The sequence below is a fragment of the Electrona antarctica genome (assembly GCF_951216825.1).
Source record: "Electrona antarctica genome assembly, chromosome: 2".
In the NCBI taxonomy this organism is placed as follows: Eukaryota; Metazoa; Chordata; class Actinopteri; order Myctophiformes; family Myctophidae; genus Electrona; species Electrona antarctica.
Window position 1 is genome coordinate 21107319 of NC_136807.1, and position 18870 is coordinate 21126188.

General features: G+C 40.3%; 1 protein-coding gene across 3 annotated transcripts; it reads right to left on the bottom strand.

Moving 5' to 3' along the window:
- Nucleotides 1-1341: 1341 nt before the first annotated feature.
- On the bottom strand, nucleotides 1342-18652 carry hnf4a (hepatocyte nuclear factor 4, alpha; the record flags this gene model as incomplete). 3 transcript variants are annotated; one of them, XM_079517240.1, is made up of 10 exons in its annotated part: nucleotides 1342-1484; nucleotides 2088-2210; nucleotides 2382-2618; nucleotides 3159-3311; nucleotides 3407-3494; nucleotides 4122-4277; nucleotides 4417-4523; nucleotides 5087-5181; nucleotides 5582-5756; nucleotides 18604-18652. In XM_079517240.1, 10 exons carry the CDS (start codon nucleotides 18650-18652, stop codon nucleotides 1342-1344), a joined length of 1326 nt encoding a protein of 441 aa, XP_079373366.1. The 3 variants fall into 3 exon arrangements, with proteins under 3 accessions (XP_079373366.1, XP_079373367.1, XP_079373365.1); XM_079517241.1 differs by lacking the exon at nucleotides 18604-18652 and adding an exon at nucleotides 6849-6945; XM_079517239.1 differs by lacking the exon at nucleotides 18604-18652 and adding an exon at nucleotides 6849-6936 and having other exon boundaries at nucleotides 2361-2618.
- Nucleotides 18653-18870: the final 218 nt, after the last annotated feature.

An 18870-nucleotide genomic window follows, 5' to 3' on the forward strand; every position in this document is an offset into this window, starting at 1 on the left:
GAAACATCACATTAGTTAACAGGCTAAAAGGTGTCGAGGTTTGTATAATACTGCACCACAATTCAATGTAAAAAATATACCTTGAAATTTTATTTATTTTACTTCACATTGTAAGGTGAGAAATTGCCTATCTTTTGTAAGGCAGTATACTGTAGGTTTCAAGGCACAGTTTATTCTTATGACAAAATACTACCTTCAAACAAAAACACAAAAATATATTTTTTAAACCAAACATTTTTTAAATTGGAAACTCACTGGTACATGAATTCTTCAACATGTGAGAATGCCTTTGACTTTTACAAAGTGGCAGCATAGAGTAGACAGCATTAGCCTATATATTAGCTGTCAGGTGTACATTTTAACATCAAAGTACATAAAATAAACTATAGATATCTTAATCCTGTCACACAGCATATGAAGGGGACACTTGGTTTGTACAGCTTTGTTAAATTACATTATTTAAGAACTTTCTAAAGAGAAGGTAATCCTTAACTGACTGAAAACCTTTATATATTAAAGATGTTTCAGATGTGAACATAAAATGAAATACTGTGCACTAAATACATGATTTGCCCCATATTCCTTATAAGACCTGTTGTAACATTCATAGAATATTGGAATGATTAACTCACCATTTCTAATAGTAAGCCTTACTTCATTCTTCAATACACATACACACATACATTTAACAATATTGAGTCCACGGCCGCCATGCTGAAGAAATTCACTGAATTATATGATCCTATAATAAGCAATCTTCAGCAAACTTTAGACAATAACACTCTGTATAAAATGATTGTAGAGTTAAATTTTGTATTTTGTGTGATAATGAACTTGTTTACACCAAGCTTCAGTTATCCCTGAGCCACTCGCTGTTACCAACTGCATAGTAAAATCTTCAGTATTCATTTGTCCATTTCAGAGTTCAATGAACACTCAGAATTTTACAGGGTGGGCCTTTCAATAAGTCGGAAATCCTCAATTGCTGAATTTGTGTACACATTGCAAAAAGAGCATTCTGCAAGGAACATAACTGAAATCTACAATTTAGATAACTTATCTAGTTTATTATTTCAGTCAAGTTGACACATTAATTGTGGAATATAAGGAAGTTCTGTAAAACAGCTTTAAAACAGTAGTCGAGACAATAGAAAATTGAATGCTGACCACTACTAATGATTTATACTTCGTCATACAACACTATATTGCAAAAATCTCAAGCTCACAGTGTTGCATTGCAACGCATTGTGAGATTGTAGATTTGCTGTTTTTGACGTGCGATGTCATACAATGGAGTAGTCTGACTATAAATGAAGCATATTAAAGGGTCAGTTTGGGATGTTAGATGGCTTCTTGCTTTGTAATGGTGGGCTGAGGGATGGAGGTGGGCTGCTTGGGCACCGTGGCAATGACCCCCTGGACCATTTTATAATGTTCTGAGCTGGAGGCAGTAGGTGGTGAAGGTATTGGGGTGTCAGGAGTGGCTGAAAAGTATAATAGAAAAGTATGTGAGTTTAGCATCTAACTTACTAGGTACAGTAGCCTATAGTGAACATATTTGCTTCTCAGCAGTATAACATTTCTTGGAACAACACCATTTTTAGACAAGGAATAAGCACTTTTGTGACATTTCTGAGGGCATTAAAATGTTAAGAAAAAATAACAGAAGTTCTCTTTGACAAAATAAGCCAGATTAGTCTCCATGAAGGACATAGAGGATTATTCTGCCAAGCCTGTTTGTCCTTCCAGCTACCACATGTAGCTGTGTACTAGTGAGAAATGTTAGCAATCTCTGTTCATTTAAATATTATGAATTGTAAATTTGTAACGCATCATTTTGGATTGGCTTTAAAGTTTTGATTATCTTAGTCCCTTGATTATATGTGGTACAGTTTTGCCACCATATCACTTGGCATGAAACGATGGTGAGATAATAGAGAAGCACATTAAACCTATTTTTGGGAGGTTAATCTGATTCTGCTTATACTACACAGTAAAATCATGTATCCATTTGTAACTCCATTACACTCTGAGTTAAATTAACATGTACAGTGTACACATCTCAAAAGTGATGGATTTGTACTTACAGATTTGACCATTATGGATTGGAGTTGGCATGTTGCTGGACACAATGACGTTGCTACTGAGATGTTCTTGAACTAGGTGAGGATGCAGGGAGTGGGGTGCGTGAGGGGCCTCATTAGCAGAGCCTGAGAGACAGCACAAACAGATTATCATCTTGCATTGTAAATGTGACAATTATTGTTTGCTTACTGTGTTTAACTTTGACAACATTTTGTGTGACACAGTTGAATGACTTCATTTCAGGTTTGCCTCTGTTGCACAGCAGCAGGAAATACAGTACCAAGAAGAGGGCTCACCCCCAAGCAGCATCTCCTGGAGCAGGTTGTCAATCTTTGCCATGCCAAAGAGCTTGACGAACTGGATCTGCTCGATCATCTGCCAGGTGATGCTCTGTAGTGTTGGCAGCAGAAGGAGCAGCTCTCCGAAGCGGCCCCGTGAGTCATACTGCCTGTCATTGATGTAGTCCTCTAGACTGACCTGGACCTGATACCTCATCCGTTTGATTTTACCAGGATCACTCAGTCCTTTGGCATCTAGATGCAAATACAGTACATGGAGAATATAAGTGTGTGGGTTTAACAACACCTGAGTGTTTATGAAAGATAAGGGAGTATTTTCTGATCCCTGAAGGAGGGGAATTTGCTTTTGCTGCATGAACCAGCTGATGGCTGCTCAGATGGCTTTGATGAGCTGTGGGACAGTGGGCAAGCCAAGGGTCGAACCGATGACCTTACAATTCAATCAGTTACAGTCACTCATTGTATATGATATTATTACTATTGTATTATATATTGCAGTTATATACGGTACTGTAGGTTGGAGACAACACTGAGCTGTCTACAATATAGTATATCATACAAAATAGGTAGACAGACAAACAAAGAGAACACACTGTAAAATCGTCAGTGTTTGTTTGTCTCTGAGAGTGTACACAGGTAACCACATGGATAAATAAACACTGATGATTTTACTGTGTAGGCAGAATGCAGCTTAAGATAACAGTTTTAACTTCCCAATAACCCTTTTTATGGAACCATGTCTACAGTGCAAAATAGTATATTCTAATGAAGTACCTGGGTCAAAGAAAACTATGGCTTTCAAACATGCATATTCGTTGTCGTCTATCTGAAGTTCCTGGAAGGGAAGAACCAGTTCATCTAGGATCCTCACTGCTACCCTGCTCACCTCCAACTCTGGGCAGTTCCTAGGAATAATGTGATCATTCCCTGTAGAAAAAGGTGGAGTAAATCATATTAGAACTAGACATTTTTAAACTACTGTAGATAGACTACTATGTTACCATATTGTTCATAATCTTTACCTAATAACAGGATATCTTTATATAGCATAGACCTCTTTGCAACTCCAAGCAGGAGATGCTCTCCAGCATGAGCTCGCAGTAAAGCCACCTGAAATAGAGAACATTTATTTACTATGGTTAAATATTTGTTTTGTTGTATGACAAAATCTTACAGGTACCACATATATGAATTATTTAATTGTTTTTGATAATGCCACTTGATCATATTACCTCAAGGTCACACAGTAAACCAAACATTCAATGAAGGAGAGCAACAGAGATACAGAGACCATGTGGATGTCTGGTTCCCTCACTAATTCAACATCAGCAAATCAGTTACCAAGCCCTGGTGATCACAGTGTTAATGATTCTGGGCTTTTTTTTGGGGGGGGGGGGGCATATAACTTTAAAACCAGCTCATCATATTCTAACTCAGGATTAAAATACATTAACCACTCTTGTGGAGGCATTTATATCTTCAGGCCCACAATGAACAAACGTGTTCGTCGCTTCTTATTCCTAATATGCAGTCCTTTAATGCAATGTTTTCTCCTTTAGTAAATATGTTTACTTTCAGGGAGAGAGAGTAAATTTTATACTGATATACGTAACATTGGTACTTTTGTTGAGGTGGTATGGTTTGGCGACTGATGTTGCTGCTACTTGAGCACTAGTTGATGAGTGACCAGAGTGTCTACAGGTATGTATGTACACTCCGTCTGGGTAGGAGTCTCACCTGGTCATCCAGGGGCAGGTCACAGAAGGCCGGGATGTATTTAGCCCACTCCACCAGGACCAGCAGCTGCTGTTTCATAGACTCACACACATCTGTGATGGTAGCAATCTTTTTGGTCCTGATGTCTCCATTCAATATGGGACCAGGAGAGGTGATCTGCTCAGGGAAATGTACAGTATAAGAATCCTCAGAGTTCTTGTTTGCATTCTGTCCACAGTCAGACGTGAGCAGATTAAACTCAAATGGGAAAAAGCTCTGTGGCATGTAAATCCCAAATGTATTTTGGCTGTGTTACCTGTCTTGACAGCACATCTGCCTGAATGAGTGCGTTGATAGATGGTAAACTGCTGTCCTCATAGCTGGATCTCCTGGTGCTGATTCTGTCTCTTTCGTTCTGTACAGCTGAGATATAAACTGAAGGTTTTACTTTGTAGTAGTACTACACAACTAACACCCCAGCTCTGCAGTGTTGCGTGTGATTGAACATTGTGGCTTTTACATAGCGGAATACATTGTATACATAGTACAATTTAAATGTTGTTGTTTTTTTTGTTGTTTTTTACTAATTATTACACAGCCAAATAGAATATGCATGCTTTGACATTAAAAGGAAAAATTTGGCTTCCAAGGCTGTGGTGTTTATCACTATATGACTATTATGGCCCAGAAATGTTTGCTCAGCATAAGCTGGTCATAGACTTCAGTGCTTTGTGGAGTGAACATTAACAAAGTGCTATTGCAACACACTGTGACAACGAGTAGCTTCAATTCAGTGAGGCAGCTCATATTATGACAGTGATTCACAGATCAAGTCAGAAGTTCTGTTTTTGTTACCCTGAGAGAGATGAAAGAAATCACTAAAAAATAACTCATTTTAACAAACAGGCATGTCATGTATACTGGCTTGTTGGGACATTGTGTGTGATTCACTTTGTAACTGTATTGTATTTGTACATGGCTCATACCTTCTTTTTTCATGCCAGCTCTAAAGCATTTCTTCAGTCGACAGTATCGGCATTGATTCCTCTTGTCTTTGTCCACAATACATTGTCTGCTAAACCTGGAATTAGTTTGGAAATGAATCAATCAACATTTTAATCATATTATTTACATTTCACACCCCCCAGGGGTCTATACTAGGCCGCCTGATGTTTCCCTCTATTTCCCTCTATACTAAATAATGTTGTAGAAAAGCCGATCTAGCTAATAGCACATCTACTATTTTGCCGAATGTTCACCCCCAGAATAGGGACACTAGGGGCACCAACAGTACACAGATTCTTATACAGAGTTCCCCTATGCTGCAGCAGTTGCCATTGCTTCTACTTGAGTTGCTGTTCTCAAGTTTGGGGAAAACATTATTCCCTTACTCCCCTACCCAGAATATCTTGTCTCAAAGTTAGTACTGCTCACATTCTTTGTCTATATTGGCAGCATGTGCACAGATCTCGTTCTCTCACCTGCACGAGTACATGTGGTTTTTGCGGACACTGCGCCTGAAAAACCCCTTGCAGCCGTCACAGCTGGAAGCCCCATAGTGCTTGCCAGTGGCCCTGTCCCCGCAGATGGCACACAGAGTGCCCACTCCCATGTGGCTTGCAGCATTCATGGTGGCACTCTCACCAGGTGAGGAGTCTGAGAGAGAGAGAGAGAGAGAGAGAGAATGAGAGAGAAGGAACATGAGTTTATCCAAATTAACACTAAAATATAACCATGTTCTATGTAGGGCATTAAGGTTTTTATTTAAGCACGCTTTTTCATACAACGCTTTATTCATTGTAAATGGTTATTCAGGTTGGTGTAAATGGCCTCAGTCCTTCCAGCTGATCAAAGACATTTCAAATCAATCTGCAAGGACTACTCAGACACAGTAAACAGGTCAACAGTTTTGATTACCTCTGAAAAGGCAATCACTGGAGACTATCTTCCTTTCAGTTGCCGTCATATCAGATAAGGTCAATCAATCACACTGAATGTCATGATTTCTTATTCTTCATTCAATAAGTCATTCAACGGATGGCATATTGCGGCATATGTTCACATCATGTACAAATTACAGATATGAAGAGTACTAATATTGTTCAAATAATTATTCTTAAGACACCACAGTGTGACCATAAAATAGGTGAGAACTTTAGGCAGTGAGGTTCAGGAGTTGTTTTGCTTTAGAATCGGCTTTGCAGCCAAAAGTCATGGGAGAGTGAATGCAGAAATGTGTCGGTGTCATCTTAACTTCTCGAAAACCATTAATCACACAAAAAGGCTAGAAAACCCATAACTTCTGAATCTGTGGGAACCAACCGTCTGTAACTAGAGATGGACGTTCTTGATACTCAGCCTACTGCTTCATTAGAAGATCTATGCCATGTAATCAATCCGGTTGAAACATGACCAGTATCACATCTGTCCACAGGCTTGAACAAGTCATGTCCATGTCTGTAATGTATATTGCCCAACCAGCCAATTAGCACAACATGCATTGAGCTCATGTACTCTCGTAAATCTAAATCCTTTAATGTTTTACTCTTGCAGTAAGTGATAAAAAAGACATGTCACATGGGACTAGCATCCACTATCATCCCTTGGCGAGGGCCAGAAGATGGACAAATGACCCCTTGTATCACTCCATGGCAGAATCCCCTTTGCCCTCTAATGAGCAAAGTTTTAAATAGTGAAAAGTTTCAAAGTTCAATGGCATGGCCATTGCATAGGCTTTATGTGACTCACCTGCACCCATGGCGAGTACTTGCATGTTTTCGAACTCCAGTGTGGTATAGGCTGGGTCCAGAGCCTCGCTGTAGTCTGCCATGTCCATGTCTGCTGGTGCTTTGGGCAAACAAACTCTCATCTACCTGACAGTGAGGCAGAAAGTGGTTTTCTTGTCCAAGAAACTAATGTCCCCCCCTACCCCGACCCGCACCCCCTTCACACCTACAACCCTCTATTTGAGATTGACTCCGCCCCCAGTATGCTAGGTAGATCATGGGCCCTGCGTGATGGGGACTGGATGGTGTCAAAGGGGAGAGCACATGGAGGCTGCCAGTGACTGACAGTGGTAGGTCCTCCTCCTTCCTTCCTTCTCTCGTGCCTCTAACCAGAGGAAAGGCAGAGTGGCTCTCTAGTTGATGTTTAACCAGCCTCCTCTGTGTGGTGGATCAGAGGGGTTGTGGTTTTTTGGAGCGATAACACAACTTGGATAATTATCTTTCTTTCTGTTTTGGATCTGTGTGCTCTTGTCTGTCTGTCTGTCTGTCTGTCTGTCTGTCTGTCTGTCTGTCTGTTTCTCATTATCTCTCTCTCTCCCTGTCTCTCTTTCCCCATCTCTACACACTGCTGCTAATAATGGATAAACAATTTCCCAATGAGGGCCATAAAATGTCAAATCTGCACCAAAGACACATCACCACTCCACCACCAGTTTCAGCCAGTCCATTTCAAAGCAGTAGAAGTATCTCATCACACTCTATGGCCTTGCCATACTGTGAGTATATAAAACAAATCACAGTGACCTAAATCTACTTCAGTACAAGGCAGACTATGCCATTTACAATTCAGTATTGAGCAAAGTTTAGCTTACCTGGGTTGCCCATATCATTAGTCCCAACAGCTTGGATTCAGACTTACATTTAATACGTCCCTTGGTAAACCTCAGTTAATTCTTGCATAATTAACTAGAGAAATAACTCTCACTAAAGCAAATTGATGCCTTTAGGTAAAAGAGTTCATTGTTTCTCAAAATGCAGGGCATGCATGTGAGGCTGCATTTTGATCCAAATAGGCCTACTCAAAACTGGCCTCGCCAGTTTCTCCTCAAGTAGGTCTGTCATGAAAATCTGACCTTCTGCAGGAAAGGGCTTAACTTCTATTTTATCGAATGCTAAGGTTGCTCACCAAAAACTATAACTAACACAATGTGCCTACTTATGGCGAGCAACACTTTCATATGACAAAGTACACAATACAGTAGGCTCAAGCCCACAGCCGCCAAGGTTTTACCTTTAAGTTAGTGACAAGACTGCCCATATAGGGAATACATCTAAATCTTTGTAATCAAGATGATGAGCTCATAGAGAAATATATTATGCTCTTGTATACTGCAGCAATGGTAAAAATGTTGTTGCGAAAATCCACAGCCCTGATCTGTGCGTAAGTCAACGTGACATGGCAAACAGTAGTCTGGTATTTGAAGAAGAGAAAGTGCCAGTACAAAGCAATAGGTCAACGATCTTGGGTTCAACCAGACCTCAGGAGCAGTAAACCCCATGTGGGTGAACTTGATAACCATCCACCCAGAGTATAGAGGATTCATAAAATAATGTCTCTCTCTATAAGCATTTGCCTGCTTATAGAGCATAACATTCCTCCACGTCACTGTGGAAATAGTCAGATGTGATCCTCTTCACAATTAAATATTGAGCCATCTCTTAATCTTAATCCAATCACAAATTAAAAGGGACATTGTCAACCAGTGATTAAAACCCATTGAAATGGTTCTCTGAAGCCACTCAATGACAATACCCACTCAGATTCAGATTCATTGATCATGGTTCGTTTGAAATAGGCAAAGATTGGAACAAATCCTGATTAATTCACCGCCATTACACCTACCTAGAAAATTAGTTCAAATCATTTTAACCCGAAAAGAATGCAGTGATCAAAGAATGTACTGAGAGCATGGTTATATTAATTACAAAATGTCTTCACGTTCATGTGTGTTGAGAGTTTGCTCTCATATTTGCTCAGGAAGTTGGTTCATTATTCCAAAGCACCCAGTGAGCAGGGGGATGGGAATGAAGGACAATCTGTGTGAAGCTATGAATGAGTCACTTGGAACAAATCTTATCTTCGCCGTCATTAAAGCTTTTTTATCGCTGCTCCCATCTTAAATTTCTGTGAACTCCTCAAGGAACAGTCATATACAGGACTATAAAGTATAATCTGTGTGGTTATAGCTTTCTTAATCACACTTGGTGACAAACTGTTCTGTGTGAGATAGGCATAGCTAGTTTGAAATCCTCAACTTTGGGGGCATTTATTCTTGTGAGATAGGTGCGTTCCACGCATGCAACATCATACAGCATGCATAGTGTATAACTATATTAGCATGAAACAGATGGTGCTGCAGTAGCTACATAAAGATACTTAACTTTATAGCTGCCCACGATGACCCAGGGAAAAATAAACCTAATGCATACAAAGTAGCAACTGCTTCATAACTTGAGATGTCAGACCCTATATGCTCAAGTTCAGACTATCAGAACCAACTATAATGCTCATGTTGGGTTGGGTCTGGTCCACAAGATTCGATACACCACCAAGATACCCATGTACCTGTCTAAAAACTTCCTTAATGTCAATGAAGTCCACACCCACAACACCAGAGGGAGTTCAACAAACCATGTGCAACCCAGATTCGGCACAAACAAGGGACTAAATTAATTTCAATTCGTAACTGGCCCTCGTAAAATCTGAATCCCCCACCCATCCCTTTTTCCCCTCACTGTATATATTTTTTTCCTCTTTTTGACCTCTATGATGATTTCCTGTTTTTGGCTATATAGAAGTGTATATTTGTATTTTGTACGTCTCTAAATGTTATGATGAATTGAAGACAGTGGATCTTCTTGTAAACAGTGCCGTCCACTCACAGTTAACAGTTTTTGTATTGAGTTGTGCTTGAAATGTACTTTAATTAAATAATTAATTAATTTAATTTAATAAATACTTAATTAATCAATCAATCAATGTTCAAGGAATAATTTTTCATAGGAAAATATTCCACAAGAAGAAATAGGCATTTTCTTATTTACACAGGGCTATGATAATGTTAGCACACAGCTGACAACATCTGTATTGGAGTTCAGTTTGCAGTGGCCATGATGGGATGGGATGTGAGTCCTTTCTTATAATCAGTCACCCAAACTCCCTGCCCTGGGGCTAAAAGTCAAAGGACCGCTGAGAACTGATGTAACACTTGTGTGATTCTCCCCTTTGAAACTTCAAACTCCAGTTTGTGAACAAAGTCCTGTCTATCTTCACAATAGGAATCTCCGACCACTGACCAAACTCCATTTGTAACCGCTGCCTATTTGTACCTTCTCCTCAATCACTAGATTCCATTTACCAAGTCCAGTCCCAAAGGCAAGTAGCAGTGAAGCTGTTTAGTAAAATTGAAATTCTGGAAAAAGCAGTTGAGCGCAAAGGAGAATTCATTATGGCCTGGAGTTGTCAATAGGATTTGGAATACATTGCATGGGAACCAACTTTGTTTTTTAGAAGGGAGCTCCACCACAAGGGAAACGTGAGTGTTTATTATGCACATCCAACTCTGTGGTGATATTGATAAAACGACAAAGAGACAATGTGCTTGCTCAAGCACCTTTGTGGCCAGCAGAAAAAGCCTACTGCTCTCCACTCACCTGTGTGGTAGATGGAGGAGATATGTGAGTATCATGTCCTGGCGAAGACCTTGTCAACAGATAACTATCTGCAAATCACACAGCTTATGCAAGCCCCTCTGGTTGAGCAGGGGGATATCACATTTTATGTGTCATTGACAAGTTAACTTAATTATTTCTGCCAATGGTGGTTAACTTTTAAATATATAATTGATCTTATATGTGCCCTTTTTAAGTTATTGTATATATTTAACGTTTGGATAGATCAATCACTTTTCTGGGAGAAATAATTAAGCTACTTCTAGTCAGCTCGGTTTTCTGCAGTTCTAAATGATGATACATAGTAGTATAAAAAGGAAAAGCATCAGCCCCAGAGGCCTGCGATCCCTGTTTGTCAAAAACCTTTGGGACTGTTTGTTTACTTCAGTGAAGTCACCATCTAAAGTCATTGATATTCTGAAGCTGATATGACAGATTGAGAGTCTTTTAATTAGATGCTTTTTAATTAGCAGATGGGAACTGTGTGTCATTTCAACTCTTTAAAATGTGAAGACAGTGAATGAAGCTTTTGCGCTCTTGCACTATTTTCTCTTAAATTACATTTACATCACTTTTGGGGCACATTTAGGTCAATGTGATGTATTCTAAGATGACGAAAGCATACTAGTACGCAAGAGTACCAGTGTAGTTGCTAGTACTAAGTAGTAGAACCTTTTTCTTCTTATTTCTTTTCTGGAACAACAGAGAATATCCACAACCATGATGTGGGTTTGTGTGTATTTTGACACTTGCTTTGGCAATGTAAACATGTGTTTTATCATGCTAATAAGCTCTTTTACATTTAAAAATGGAATTGTAATAATAAACCAGTTGGTGCTCATTTTGCACAGGTTTCATAATACATGTTGGACAATGGACACAGAAGTGTGTAGCTAGATAGCATCAAGTCATAATTGTGGTTTCTCACCTACTGAGTGGGAAATCAATAGTTCTGTGAAATGAATAGTGCCACTACAGAATTTCTCATTTTAGCAGTAATATTGCTGTAGTTGGAAGCTGTTATTTGTTTTTTGTTTTTTCAGACTTCCGCATAAAGATGGACTGATTAAATATTTCATCTTCCAATACATTTATTTCAATTAGAACAGTATATCAACATGTTTGCATTTGATATATCTAGGCATAGCTTCTTAGCAATGACAGAGAAACTAAAGTTGCCTCAGTGCACCAAATAAGTAAACAATTGCATCAATAAACATGTAGACTGATGTGCAATGTAAATCAATCACAGTGCATGATAAGCCTCTATAATGATTAACCACTGTTTTGCTGAGAATTCATTTTGACTGCAGAGTGCCGACTCAATCACTTATGTCAGCAGCTCCGCTCAGCGCACTTTTATCTTCCTGATTCCCTATAGGCCCTCCCAACATCAGCTAATCAATAGACATTTAACCTCAATATCTTGAATAACAAGATTATAAATGTCCAGGCATTCAACCTCATCCCACCCCAGCAAGACCAAAGACAAACAAGGCCCACTTGGGCAGCAGCCACAATTAGAGGGAACATTTTCAATAGATTTTTGCAGTTTAGGAACAAAATGAAATTTCTTCTGTAAAATGTTTGTAGTGAAATTACACATCTGTGGCTGTTTATGAATGCTTATAGATAGATGCTTATAAAGCAGCTGACCTACCATGCATTGATGTGTGATCTGCAGTATGCTGTTGTATGATAGTCTTCAGCCCACTGTGTGTATTACTAATATGGTCACAGTGACTGATATGGCCTTATGGGCAGTTTTATTGTTTTCAACCCATTGCAGGGTTCATAACCTGGGTGGCAGGTATTTAACTCCCATGCAATTACAACCATCCTGCAGCACTATGCACAAATCACTGGCTCTGGTCCATAGCTCTAATGCCTAGTAGTAAGGCTATGGACCAGAGCTACTACAGCACTATGCACAAATCACTGGCTCTGGTCCATAGCTCTAATGCCTAGTAGTAAGGCTATGGACCAGAGCTACTGCAGCACTATGCACAAATCACTGGCTCTGGTCCATAGCTTGGTTAGAGTGGGTGACAATGTTATCACACGTAAAGATGAAATTACCTACCTAGGTTCCATCCTGGAGGCTAATCTTTCCGGTGATAAAATGGCCACCAACGTAATCAAAAAAGTCAACCATAGAACAAGATTCCTCTACAGGATCTCCTCACTGGTCAACAAAAACACCTTGAAGACCTTAACAGGAGCCCTTGTACAGGGTTTCTTTGACTATGCATGCACCTCCTGGTACCACAGCACCTCAAAGGCCCTTAAAACCAGGCTCCAGACTTCCCAAAACAAACTGGTCAGGCTCCTACTTGACCTAGCCCCCCGAACCCACCTCACCCCTGCCCACTTCGACAGGCTGGAATGGCTTAGGGTCGACGACAGAGTACAGCATCTTGCAATGGGTCTGGTCCACAAGATTCGATACACCACCAAGATACCCATGTACCTGTCTAGATACTTCCTTAATGTTAACGAAGTCCACACCCACAACACCAGAGGGAGTGCAACGAACCATGTACAACCCAGATTCGGCACAAACAAGGGACTAAATTCTGTTCGCTCCTATGCCACCAAAATGTGGAACGCCCTACCAACTGTCATTAAGACATGCGAATCCCTTGACTCCTTCAAAACCGCTCTCAAAGGGCACCTACGGATGGCTGCAATTCGAAACTGGCCCCCGTAAAATCTGAATCCCCCCCCACCGCCCCCCCCTTTTTCCCCTCACTGTATATATTTCTTTTCCCTTTTTACCTCCTTTATGATGAATTCCTGTTCTGTCTATAGAAGTGTCTATTTGTACGTCTCTAAATGTTTTGATGATTTGAACATGGTGGACCCTATTGGAAACAAGTGTAATGCTTAATTGGGTCGTCCACTCACAGTTAACAGCCTTTGTATTGAGTTTGTGCTTGAAATGTACTGTAATTCTGCAAACTGTTAATAAATTCTTCAATCAATCAATCAAAGCTCTAATGCCTAGTAGTAAGGCTATGGACCAGAGCTACTGCAGCACTATGCACAAATCACTGGCTCTGGTCCATTGCTCTAATGCCTAGTAGTAAGGCTATGGACCAGAGCTACTACAGCACTATGCACAAATCACTGGCTCTGGTCCATAGCTCTAATGCCTAGTAGTAAGGCTATGGACCAGAGCTACTGCAGCACTATGCACAAATCACTGGCTCTGGTCCATAGCTCTAATGCCTAGTAGTAAGGCTATGGACCAGAGCTACTGCAGCACTATGCACAAATCACTGGCTCTGGTCCATAGCTCTAATGCCTAGTAGTAAGGCTATGGACCAGAGCTACTGCAGCACTATGCACAAATCACTGGCTCTGGTCCATAGCTCTAATGCCTAGTAGTAAGGCTATGGACCAGAGCTACTACAGCACTATGCACAAATCACTGGCTCTGAATGATGTCTTACCAACCTATTAGTAGTCTGTCAGTGAAGTTACAGTACAATCACTTGCTACTACTGCCACCATGTGGACATTTCTATACAAACTGTTGGGAAATGTGTTATTCAGCATCTAAAATGGTCACCACACCATATTCACTATCCAGTAGGACAACAATCTAATACCTTAATTTTCAGCTGGATACTACTACATTCTTTCTCCATTCAACAATATTTTATTCAATACCTTTTACGCCAAATAAGCCATTCTATTTAGTGATCACCATCAAGTCCATACTGTAAACCACAAACACATAGCATCAGTTATTTATAACAGTCGTAACATTTGCTCCCTCAGCAGCCCAGCAGCTTTAGTCTCCATATTTACTACAACAGCAGCTTGTTGTTTGCGCCTGACTGTGGAATAACCTACATACTCTGACTAATTCCTTCGGTTCACAGCCAGGTTTTGAAAATACCTCTGTTTTCTTTCGCGTTTACCTGGATTGGTGTATTGCAGTGTTCCATCCTCACCAAACATCCCTGTGATGGCAGAGCCCTGACAGTTATCTGGCCCACTGAGCGAAGAAGGCCCATGAGCCCCAGACTTGGAGTGGGCTGCAGCTCTCTCAGGCCCAGCCACACTGAGGCAGGCAAACAGAGGGCCAGGTCTGTTGTGCTGCCTGGCTGCTTGCAAGGGCCATAGGGCTGGTCGTAGGGGCCTGAATGAGAGTAGCAACTGAGGATAATCCACTAATGCCTGTCACAATGAGATTTGATTGGAGGCTTGAACACCCAGCTTAATGGTATCAAGCAAACGGTAATACCCACCCTCCAAGTAGGCTGCTAATTGGGGGGCTCTGCCTCAGGTTTAATGCTACCTAAACACATGAACATTGGCTAAATTTCCATTTAATGTAGATGATAATTTTGTTTACTGACTTCAAAACACTTTCTGATTTTTTTTCACCTTGCAAATGACACAAAGGGCTCCATCTTGCGCCACCCTTATCCCTTATCCCTAAACGTATTTGCCATTTTTTACTATTTTGAAAAACATTTTAAAATAGTTCAACTAGCCGATCTACATCGAGACATTGTGAGCTTGTAGATCGGCTATTTGAACTATTTTAAAAGTTTTTTTTAAAAATAGGCAAATTAGTTTAGGGATAAGGGTTAAGGGATATAGCCCAGAGTCTGTCACTTCTGAGCTACTACATCCTGCAATACAGTACTTTCAGTGTCAAAAGTTAAAGACAAATATAAGATGCTTCAATGTTTCAAAATTGTAATTTCTCATTGGAATATTAGGGAGACCACTTTTAACTATGTGTTATTCAGCATCTAAAATGGTCACCATACCATATCCACTACCTAGTAGGTCAACAATCTGTTACTTTTCATATGGATACTACTACATTCTTTCTCCATTCAATAATATTTTATTCACGCTGGGGGTTCTCTCCTCCGCGTCATCAGTGCCCATACCCGAGGCGGGGTTGGCGAAAGGGCCTTTCTGTGTGGAGTTCTCCCCATGTCCCCTAGGGTAGGTACCCTCACAAAAACATGCCGTGATCCTGTTCTCTAAACTACCTCCCCCTGGCCAGCCGGGGCGCCTGCGGAGGGGAAAGGAACTGGTAGGAATAACGTGTTCCTTCCACGCGCTACGTCCGGCCGGGGTCAGGTGAAAAGAAGCAGCTTGGAGTCTGGACTCTTCATACATAGAAGGAAGCATGAGGTCAGTCCGTTGCCCCCCCAGGTTGGCAGAGGAAGTGTAGTGCCCATGATTACATTAGATAATTGACACTGAGTGAAAAATATGGGTTGCAAAATCGTGGGATATATATATATATATATATATATATATATATATATATATATATATATATAAAAACACATAGCATGACAGTAATTTATTAGAGCTGTGCATAGCGAGTGAGAGTAGCCTACCTTGTAAAAATGTTCAGATATGATTCAGTTTGCAAATTTAACGTTAGCTCCACTGGATTCCTACAATTCTACTGCTCTTCCAAGAGACAATAATGCTCACGTGACCAGGTCACCAGGGTTATATTGTGCTTATGAGGTTGTCAATCAGTAGGTTGACAAGTAGTACCTGAGACAAGGGTCTACATTTTTCATTGGAAGATTAGGGAAACCACTTCGAACCACTACAAATCATAACATAACTTAACTTAACATATCATAGGTTGATTAAAATAACATTGTATTAATTAAAATAAGTTCTGGATTGCAGCTTCCAGAGCATTTTCCACATAATTGAATTTGACAATATTTACCACATCCTATCCTAAAAAAGATGTATCATAAGCGCCACAAAGTAGGACCTGTCAGTGTAAGTGTTTATATTCAGTGATTTCACTTAATTCAAATATCACTTCTTTTTTCTTCTTTTTTGGATAATCCTCCCTACTATAAAGTGTGCTGACCATATAAGGAGTTCCTCCCTGTCCCCAGTGAGCCCCTGGGGTCACAAAATCCTAGTTTCGGTTTGGGCTTTGGGTGGCAAAGCCTTCATCCAATCAGGATGAGAGGGGCCTTCCTCCAATCATGATCGAGTAAGGCGGGCATTGGTGCACGTGCTGTTGGTCTGTTGTACTTCCCCCACTGTAGAGCGTGTGCATGTGCACATCTTGTTACCGGGTGGACCGGGTTTTTTTTCCAAATCACCCAAATCACTGAATGCTCCTTTAACTCTGAAAGCGTAAACTTGTGAGGGTCTTTCAAAATTAAATGACTTCACTATAACATTCTCTGTACCAGATATGGTGTTGTGTGTAGGAGTCTAGCATCTCAGTGCCTCTTCACCAAGTCATTCAACTTTCTAGACAAACAGATCTGTTCATTGAGGGGCTGTCCAATAGCCTTTGTTGTGTTTACATACACCAACTGATTCTGCAAATGACAGAGCTCAGCGTTTGCCTAAGTTGTGACCGTTGAGCAATTAATATCATGTGTCTGACATGAAGTTATGTGTAGCCCTATTATAAAAGCTATAATGTTTGCTCTTCTGTGGTCTTGGTAGTCAACACTTTATGATAAATCAGATTTAAAGGTATATACAAATTGTATGTTTCCATTTGTGACATTCAAGTCACTGCTGGTTAATACGTGATTGCAGAATGTAAGTAAAGTAAAATAATGCAAAAATAATGCAAGGAAACGTTAAACTCAGTAATTTCACTATTATTAAGCTTTATGCTTTCTGGAGACAATTTCTACATTGGTGCAACCAGAGCAGTACTGTACTTTGCTGTTATTTTTGTTTGCACCAAGAAATATAGTGCAACCCGGTCTCAGGCAAAAAGAAGCTTATGGCAGGCAGCTGCCAAGGAAATGCATTTGTAACATAAATATTTCTTGAAAATCTGGTATAGGCTACAAATACAGTGAGAAATTCATCGAATGGATGTATTTAACCTATCCAAACTATTATGCGCAGCGCCAACAGATCAGCTTTACCTGTGAAGCCAGTGCCTCAAGGTGACTGGCAGGAGTTTGTCCCTAACATGCATACCTTTCGAAGTGAGAGGGAATTGGAGCACCCAGACAAATCCCACATCAACATGCAAAAGCCTCAGGTTCAAACTTCTTGCCAACCTCTAAGCCACCATCCAAGGCCAAATATGAATGGATTTGTGGACATAAGATATTAGTTGGCTTATTATCAAAGCCCATGTGGTTGTTTCCACATTATAGTTTGTCATTTCAACTCTTTAAACTATAACCCTAAATCATTTTTTATGGGACATAAATTTGCCTTGAGCTTTTCGTCTTTTCAGTTATGATGGATGAATTTGAAATGCCCCACCATATAATATTTTGAAGGAAGTAATGCACTCCTGGGGGACAAGGCAAGCACCCACAATAATACATATTATTATTACTACGATTTGAGTTTCTAACAAGGCCAGGATATTAACCTATTCACTTGCTAAAGTGCATGTAGGTATACAGTAAACAGCATCATATAGGCCTACTATAACAAAATGCAAAGTTCCAGACAATAAACCACAGAAAACGATCCACCATGGTACTGTTCGTCTTTCTGACATGGTCTCGACTCTCAACATTTCTGTATTTTTCTTGAAACACAATACAACCCTGCGTTAATTAGAATGTTAAAAATTCACCCTTTACAAATCAAATTTAAATGAATACAGGATTTTACTTTGTACTTTTGCTGTACCCTGTACTCTGCTTCAAACACACATAGGCAGGCCAATACTTATAACCATTATAGCACTCCGATCAGAACCTAAAACCATCGTCTGTGTCTTTGGAGGTTACGCCAGCCTTTTCTCCATCCCAGACCAGTGTCATCATCGTGTTGGAACACAGCTTTTAGGGCCTATATTTAACAACCTCCATATCTTTGACACGCCTCCTTGATTGCGGCCATGTGAAAAACCAAGACGCAAATGGCGATGATATTAACCACCAGGAAACCATATAGCGTCCCATAGTTGCTCTCAGGCCGGTGACTTTGCAAAGCTACCGGCTTTCTGAGAGGCATAAAGAAAGCAAGCAGCTGGCACACACAATCTTTTTCACTCAAGCCACTGAGTTAAAAGTGATGAAAACAAAGGTGCTCACCTAATGGTAGTTCCATACTTGAACTGACTTGTTTATTAACATTGACCATGGCTTCCTCCTATTATGTCCTCCAAAGCATGTGTTTTATAAAGTCTCTATTCTTCCCCCACGTCTTCTCAAAGCATAAGGTGCAAAATATGGAAGTTTGTCAGCGCCGGTTGTGAGAAGGGTGTTGTTGGCGCAAGGTAAGGCCGGTGTCGCTGCTGTTATCTTATTGATTTTCCTAATCTGGGTAAATGTGGGTGGAGAGGTTAAACAGTAACCAGG